Source organism: Dendronephthya gigantea, unplaced genomic scaffold (assembly GCF_004324835.1).
Source record: "Dendronephthya gigantea isolate DGI-Jeju-01 unplaced genomic scaffold, DenGig_1.0 000030F, whole genome shotgun sequence".
In the NCBI taxonomy this organism is placed as follows: Eukaryota; Metazoa; Cnidaria; class Anthozoa; order Malacalcyonacea; family Nephtheidae; genus Dendronephthya; species Dendronephthya gigantea.
This window is the reverse complement of record NW_021163040.1, coordinates 280,568-289,606: the sequence shown is the minus strand read 5'-3', so window position 1 is coordinate 289,606 and position 9,039 is coordinate 280,568. Positions and strand designations below refer to the sequence as shown.

The window sequence follows — 9,039 nt, the reverse complement described above, 5'->3', positions numbered from 1 at the left end:
TATTTTCTTAAGAAAACAATTTCTCATTTTAAGAAAAACATTTTCTTATGATAAGAAAGTGATATCTCTGATATTTTCTCGAGAAATAATTTTCTTATTTCAAGAAAATGTTTTCTCAATTTAAGAAGAAAAAAATCTTCAGAAAATATTTTCTCAAAATAAGAAAATTATTTCTTGAAACAAGTAAATATTTTCTTAAATTAAGAAAATTCAATTTCTTAAGAAATTCATTTTTTGCTGTGTAGGTGTTTTATGGTAGTTTTTTTTAACCGCATCATGGAAGACGAAGAGATAATTGTGTATTTGTATTCATGTAAAAATGCAGACGTTCCTGGTTGATGCAAACGGGACTAAACAGTGTTGTGCAGAAGCTCACAGGAACATGCTTGTGATCAAGTTGGGACAACCTATTTAAGCTGAAAACGCTATTGCAATTTGACAGGTACGTTCGTAGGACAGCATGATTTGTTCAGCGCTGCATGCTTTTATCAACCGATAACATCCCTGTAAATGTTGGCCAGTTATATTAACCGCTCACCTTTCAAATAATACAACAGTATGATGTAATCTTATATATGGTGATTAGTCGAAACGTTTATATACTTTATGAGTTTATGTTCACATTTTATGGAGTTTCTCTTAAACTCACTGATTTGTATTCTTTTTGCCATGTATTGGGTGTCGATAAAAAATGCGACAATACGACAATTACAGTACGAATTCAAACTGAATTGCATTTTATTCCATTCAATCGTGATTTACAAAAATTCATGCGGGTGCTTGGCTACAAAATGATCTATGAAAATAAGTACAAAATTCTAAAGTTCGTGTTGAAAAATGGTGGTGATATAGAAATCACATGACATCGATGGGCACTATAAAGACCCTTTCCTCAGGCCGCAGGTCTTTTTCTCTTATTCTTTCTCTATAAGTAGAACAGGTGCATGAATTATTTGCTTTTCGAAAACATTCTTAACCCCCTCGAATTAAACGTCCACTAGTCTAGTGCAATTCTACCTTGGTATACTTTCTCGAACTAAAAAAATTCTTACTATGATGAATAACTAGACTACTCACGTCATGTACTTGTCCCGAACCAAATCAAATTTGCCCGTTTTCGATTTAAACACGCTTGAGTTACCATTTGCTGGTTGTGCTTCGTGATATCTCTCCATGTCATAACGACCTGGGCCAACTGGATTCTATGAAAGACGATATAAAGGGAAATTTATCAACATAACACCTTGTACCATAAAATTGCTTTCACTGAATAACAGTTCATTTTGATTCCATGCGCCGACACCCAAAACGTCATGGTTTTACATACATTGCTTGCAAGGAAGAATTTTCTGGCGTGTTTATCAAAGCGTCCAGCCGAGGAACCAAATCCAGGCCGTTTTATTGGCTCGGATTTACTGAGGCTGCGTGGTGTATAAGAACCGGGTCCAACGTCGGTCTAAAACCCAAGACATAAGGATATCATATGTGCACATTGGCTAATGCATTCAGACAGTTCTCAAATAATCTAAATCATACCTTTCCTTGGGGACATTGACTCAGTGTGCTGAAGTAAATTCTATTTGCCGGATAATCCGGGAATCTTTCTAATTTCAAAAACCTTCCGTGACGATTTTTATGTTCGCCTTAAAAAACAAAGGAAAGCCAACAAATGTCAGTTTCGCCGATCAAGCTATTCGAGGTATATGATATACAGCAGCCTTCTCGCTTTTAAAATCGGAGCAAAAAACGATAAAAAATCTTGTGTTGATGGCTAAACCAGTTTTTTTTGAAGGACTAACCGGAAAGGTGTATCGTAAGTAGCCTATATCGTAAGGAGAGTACGCTGCATATTTTTTATCAATAGCAAACTTCTTCCATCCAATTAGTTAAGCATACACTTTTTAATACACCTTATGTATAAATTTTTCTAGCAAAACTTGATCTCTCGGTGCAAGCTAATCGATTTACTATGCGCATGCGCGTAGATCTCACCGCAATCAATAGCATCATGGTGTCTGCTATAAGTTCAAAGAATTTGGTTGTAGCACTACTTCACCGCCACGTCCTTAGCATGGGGGAAGGTGCCTCAATGAACGACTAGTGAGAGGGCCGCAACCGCTGGACAACTAAATTAACCAGAGAGACTTTAGCTTTAACTCTCTGAATTTTTTGAACGTTGTTCACATGAAAGGACAACAATAAATATATGGTAAAAAAGGTAATGGTGTCGTATATTTGTTACAATTTAGTGAAATGGAAGCATATTTTGACAATTTTTGACTCTCAAACCTGGCGTAAACATTGGAAGATTACGTGTATTCGGCAATATGTCATATACTTACTCTTAAATTCGTGTAGAAATGATTGAATGTCGTATTGCCCAGGACCAAGGTTGGCTCGAATCTGCAAGAAGTTCAATAATTATGGAAATGTCGTATATTGGACAATTATTTCGCTGATTTTTGTTGTACTTGTACATTAAAGGATTTCCTACCGGAACAGCAAAGTGTCCAGCAGTAATGGGCTTGTTTCTTGATCCAGTGAAAAGATCGTACGGACCGCGTTTACTGACAACTCTTTCGGCGAGTTTGTCCGTAAAGCTTTTTGAATTATACTGACCAGGACATAGATGGGAACCCTTCAAGGGAAAAATCTATTATAGAACTCTTACACTGAAAAAATATAGATTACAGTAGCTACAAAAATCCATAAGAAGAAAAAGAGACCTCGAACTGAGAACAATGGACGAGTTGCGCTTTAGACTAATTTCTTATCTCATGCAGCGATAAAAATAAAATTTTCTGAAAGAGCTTACTAAAATGTTCTAAATTACGGAAAATATAGCCATGGGAAGTTGTCGATTTTTGTATACTTTTTTATTACGCCCAGAAGTTTGTATATAGTTACACATTTCCGCGCGTAATACAAAAGTACAAAATATGCCAACTTTGCACCATTTGGCTATATTTTTCCCATTTTAACAAATTTTGCAGCCAAACTTTGCATTTGCATTTCATTCAAGTACGCTCTTTCTAGCTGTGATGAATGAGGATTTATTTTCTTCTTGTTACTTTGAACAAAGGTTTTAGTCGAAAGCGCAAGTCGTCCATTGGACTAGTGAAAAACAGGTGTTAGATATGTGAGAAGATCTAGAAATGAAACCTTTCCCATACATGTCCCGCATGCATTTGTAATTGCTAATGTCGTAATGAAATGATGCAAAACGTACCACTTCTGGGAGTTTTCGCTCAGATTTTCCTGACTCCAGCATCCCAACATTACTTGCTGACAGTTTTTGCTTTTCCTCTACAGCAGCGTTAGGTATTCCACCTTTTCCGTATGTTCCAGGACCCGGGATATCGCTCTTTGGAAAAAACACCGAAACAGTGACATGTAGCTATTACTGTCTGACTTTGCGATGAGTTGAATCAGTTAACAGAGCAACGAGACAGTGTCGCAATCAATTTAAACGCATTGCGTCAAAAATGCACCTTTATTATTATTTGCTCTTCTAACGGAAAAAGGTTAATTCATCAGGAATAGTAACTTAATAACTTGCCAACAAAAACTCCCACTCTACCAGAGAAATCGATGACATTTCCTTTGGCAAACGTTAATGTAATTTACATGCGTGTATGAAAGCCAGGTTTTTGACACGAGAGAAAGTTAAATGGCGAGAGTGTGACTTTTGCGTAATTTCTTTGTTTGTACGGAACTATAACCACACTATCCATGCGGTTCTTATCATATCCTTAAAAAACTTGCGACACTTCAGCGCTAAGTAAAACCACGTCGCCGTTGAAAAAATCGTATACAGTTAATATATTTTGCAACTTTTTTCGCTATTTAAAAAGGGCGTACAAGTGACCAAAATTCATCAACAATCAATCAGTGAGTAATCTTCACATCGCTTCAAAGGCAAAATAGGACGGTTTAATCAATAATGAACCACGCATTTGATATTGGGTATCTCTATTCTAATAATTAACTTAAATTGAGGTTTTCTTTTAAAACTAAAGGTTTCAAAAAGGAATACACAGTCATGCACCGGATAAAAGTAAATCCTTGAAGGCCGTTTTGGTTTCTCGATAACTTCTTGTCATTTTCACTTCCTGAGAATCAGTGTACGTAAAGTAGAAGTACAATTGTATCATTGAAGTACAACCGTATACCATTTCATCAGACTTTGAACAGCTATAATTGCGACATACATAAAACTGAAAATAAATCCTTTAAATCGTATACCTACCTTCCCCGCAGCAAGAAATCGTCTCTCTCTTGTTTCACAAATTCCACGAACACTTCCCGGTTTGGAATCCAGTAATTCAGCAAAGTCTTTTATCTCGTATGTTCCAGGTCCAAGTTGTTTTTTCTATAAAAAAAAGTAAAGAGGAACATTTTCTATATGCCCTAGGAGGGATTAGGGTATCGTGTTTTGATGAAAGGGGATTTTTCTTTTGCAATCTTTTAAATGGATGGAAATGAATGATTTTGAAAATATTTTTCCGACTTTACACAATAGAAACAAAGGAGAGAAAGAATATTCGGCAGGGGGGATACAGGAATTCATGAGTGTCACAATTAGATCATGCATGATATATCATCCTACCTGCAACTGTTTTTTGTTCCATTCTTCTTTATAGAGTAGGTGCGGACACTTAGCTTCCTGCATCGTTTCATAAGCTCTTTCCCAACCTGCACACAATACGCTATATTAGTTATTTGTACTTATGTAGCTTAAAGGCTTCATTTAAGTATACTGGTATCAGACCACAAAAATACTGGGTACACCCCCTGACAGCATGGTGTTATTCCAGGGAGGACCGCTCTTTTCAGGATACTTGCTTAGGTTTCTCCACAAGCATATCGACAAATATTCGCTTGTACAAACTCGTATATGCCGTACAAACTTGTTATTTGCGAGAATTTTTTATAGAGTACCTGGCCCAGATGATCTTTCCCGGACGGCTTTTTCACAGAAGGAGCCATTAGCCACGTTGTACTTGCCAGGTCCAAGACTTCGACTCTAAAAAGCGAGTACTGCATGTTATTGAGATTTGAGCCCCAAATAGAAAAATTATCTTCCAATTTACTGTTGACTAGAAGATGTCTTAGTGACAAACAGCAAGACCGTGTTCACTGCTTTGCATTATTAACTTTGTGTCTTCGGTGTCATCTGCAGATGAATACTTATACGAGTGCATTTTAAATACCGCGACTCACACTCAAACACATTGGAGGATCTCAATCACTTAATAGCGATTCCTTTGCTGTATTTTCACTCGAATAAGAGATTTTCAATGTTTTATCTTGTCCCTGAACAGGCCCTGTTGATTTTTCTTAATAAGAGGGAGGGGGGGGGTAGTTACCAGGAGCAAACGGGACTGTGGTGGGGGTATTGGGGGAGATCATCACGCTTATTTTAAAAACTGAAAGACAGTCACAAAAAATTTCATTGAATTTCCATTGTTTTTGCACCATTCAAGATGGCGTCTTATCGGCCACGAGTCAGGCGACCAGGTTTTTGTAAACTTTCAAATAGCGCATCGTAAGTGTATTTATGCGGTCCAATATGTGACCGCACAAAAGGAAGTACGTCGTTCTTTTAAGGTAGGTTGATTTTCTTATACAAAACTGTAGTTTATAATTGAAACTTAGGCCACAGAGTACTACACAGAGGTGGAACTCGCGGCAAATCTTGTCCCCCTGTTTTTAATGCGCACGCGCTAGGCTCTGGCAAGTGTTTTTGCACTTTTTAATAAGGAAAATTCGATTTTTTAGCAGAAAAAATGCAATTTTAAAGCCAAGGGTCTTTTGCTCTTCGTTTTTTTGACAAATCTTATTTATCCATCCGACATTGCTCCTTTTGGATTAAAAATGACTGCGATAATACGAATTCAAACGGGAAAAAAAGGGAAATACAACTACGAGGAGTGCGATTTTCACACGAAGCTTCTAGAACTGCCAGGTAAATATTCAAAGTTTGGTATTTCATCTAATAAATGTAGGTCTATCTGACTATATTTCGCCAACATGCAGTCGTATTTTTTTCTAGATGGCGAAACAATCTTCTCAAAGTCAGTTAACTTTTGAGCGGACGACATATCTACTGTTCAACAAGATAGCAAGTTACGTGGCTATTAAAAAAGTTTTACAACGCATACGTAGTTTACTGATATTTGTGAACCCTATTATGTCTCCTATGTGTATTATATTCACATCCAAATTTGGAAAATAGCTTTCAATCTTCTCATAGAAGCCACACAGCATTGCATAGATTAGATTGGAAATTGATCTGCATGTCCTTCATGAATATTACAATCATGTATGAACTGAAATTAATATCTGTTAGCACATTTACCATTTGTGTCAGTGTGTGAAGTTGGATTTATACTCATGTAAAAAGTATTGTATATATATATATATAGGTAAAATTTGCATTTGTTTATTGTAAATCCTTTGAATTCAAGTTCAAGATTCGAATAAAAAACATGTAGTTTTTGCTAGTTTTATGGCAAAATAAATTATTTTCAAAGAAATTTTTCGTGTGTTTGAATTTTAGAAATAACACATCAATCATGCTTGTTTTAAGATCAGCTCAGATGTTTTCTGGATGGAAAAATAACTGCCTAATTTATAATCGGCGATGATGTTGGCAATCAACTTGATATTTATAAAGAAAATCATTCGTGCTTGTATTTCTTACCTCTTTAACCTAACGCATATATTTTTTACAAAAACACAACCATTTACCGTTTGTTTTTAAAATTTAGGCGCAAAAATGGAGGTCGATAGAGCCAGCTTTAAAATATTAACATTTTTCGTCTTTCGAACACCTTTTCTCCTTACTTTAGAGTCAAAATACACTTGCCAGAGCAATTTGCGTGGCGCGTGGAATGGCGTGGGCAGGGGGACAGCAACATCAAAGGGTTCCGCCGCGAGTTCCATAACTGTATATCATTAAACTGTGCTTAGGCGTCTTATTCCATTTCAGGAGCATGTCGGCACGGCATCATTCACGTATAAAATATATTATATTATGTTCTTGAAAGTTTTCCTTCGTCATTAGAATTAGCTAGATCACTGCAGGCGTTACATATAGAAATGTGCTCAATCTTCCTCCAATATAGCTAATAGCATTAGTGATTGCAGTGATTACACCGTATTTCGTTTTCAACCCCACAAATTTGAAATTTAATACCGGGGGCATAAAAGCTGGCAACTAAGTACGAAGTTCCTTCAGCTCCCTTTATAGATTTTGAGGCATGTGGTCGACAAACCCCTGCAATGTTATGTTTGCATCTTCATGGTATGATTAATAATCCGTCTGTAAATTTTATGTGTTCAAGCATGTGACACAAGTACTCACAAGATCACTGATGGATTTTTTGTCATAGGCGACTTGAGTTAAGGTTCCAGGTGTCTTGCTTTTAGGATGTAAACCAGACACATCAAATCTAAACAGCAATTAAATTAGGTTGATTATATTAGTGTTTATGAAAATTTAGCTCAGCCATCACAACATATTTGTGGACATTCATACAAGTAATCATTATGGCCTTGGAATTTTATTTCATTGTGTTTATTTATATACATACAACACATTCAGCATAACTGATGCATGTGAGGATCAAATTGATCGATCAGTGCCCACCCAACAGAAAAGGAAACCATACAGAATAATTAATTACACTGAAGCAGTAATTTCTATCTTGACCTTTGATCCGACCTCCAGTAGCATCTGCGCTATAGTAGCTCTCAAAGTTAGTGCACAAAGTAAAAATATATACAAGTACATCTATTTCTTGCATATTATTCCAAAGTGGTTTTGTAATGCAGAGAGAGTTAAGAGATTGCGATCAGAGAATTCTAAACAAGTCAATAATTTAAAAATAGATATTTTCATTGTAGCCTCTGTACATCTGCCAATTAGGTAAATTGTACATCAGTTTTGTACCATTGCAATGTATTGTCGATATTTGCCAAAAAGATTTCAACATAGGGGTTTTATTTAATAAGAAAGAGGCTTGGAACATAGGTCTGGTTGTCAGGGTTCAATGTTTATACATTGTTTGAAAAATATGAGACATAGTAACAAGTATATATTGAACTTCTAATCAATGCATGCTTTGGCAGGGCATTGTATTGACTGGATTTCCAAGCAGTTTATCATTTATGCTTTCCAAGCTTTATGATTTCCAAGCAGTTTATCATTTATAGGGAAAATCGGTAAAAAATACTAATTGACATTGTTATCAGCCTTTATCTCTCAATTCCACCTAAAATATATATTACTAAATTCACTCATAATATAGTAATATTGTTTGATACATCATATGCAATATGCATTACCACTAACTGTTACTATCTAAGCCTGTGGGTCCGAATTATTATTGTATAGAACCTTAAATTATATACAATAAAATCAAACAGGGTCTCGTTGCGTCTTGCCACACAGGCAAGCTTGCAATTGCGCACCTGATTTATTTGGATATTCGGAATGCTGGCGTTAGTTAAGGAAATTTTTAAAGCGTTAGGGAGAAGAAACACACTGTACGCATCTTTAAACTTACACCAAATGCATTTTCTAATCAACGATTTGACTCCTGACGGTTGATCAGTCGACAAACAAATAGGAAAATTAACTTCTTAATACGACTAGTTAACAATACTTGTGTATTTAACATATAGTCGCTTCTTACCGAGCGCTTTGGACGCCGAAAGGTGCACCGCGAAAGCCTTTCGAAGACATCTGATTTGTTGTTTCACTTCATGAAAAGACGCTTCTCTTTCGGCAAAAAATTAAACAAATTTACTCTTGACTTCGCGCTCCTCCGCTTCGACCATGTCCATGTTGCCTGTTGGAATTAAAAAATACCTTGTCTCTATGGCAACAAATCAAAGGACGCTTCGGCCACAGGACGTCCAAGCGGTGATTGACAACTATTGGATGAGGTTGAGTGTGATATCGAGAATTATCAAGCCGACGTTTGCATTATTCAAACTGAGGATAATGCAAACTGAGGCTTGATAATTCTC

At 36.3% G+C, this 9,039-nt stretch overlaps 1 protein-coding gene across 1 annotated transcript; it reads right to left on the bottom strand.

The window, feature by feature from the left end:
* Positions 1 to 722: 722 nt before the first annotated feature.
* LOC114524273 (lymphocyte expansion molecule-like) lies at positions 723 to 8,999 on the bottom strand. Its single transcript, XM_028545420.1, has 12 exons — positions 8,703 to 8,999; positions 7,370 to 7,457; positions 4,942 to 5,026; positions 4,610 to 4,695; positions 4,250 to 4,372; positions 3,230 to 3,364; positions 2,495 to 2,638; positions 2,343 to 2,403; positions 1,537 to 1,643; positions 1,328 to 1,456; positions 1,078 to 1,202; positions 723 to 925 (listed from the first exon to the last, which is right to left on the bottom strand). Exons 1-12 carry the CDS (start codon positions 8,750 to 8,752, stop codon positions 856 to 858), a joined length of 1,203 nt encoding a protein of 400 aa, XP_028401221.1. The 5' UTR covers positions 8,753 to 8,999; the 3' UTR covers positions 723 to 855.
* Positions 9,000 to 9,039: the final 40 nt, after the last annotated feature.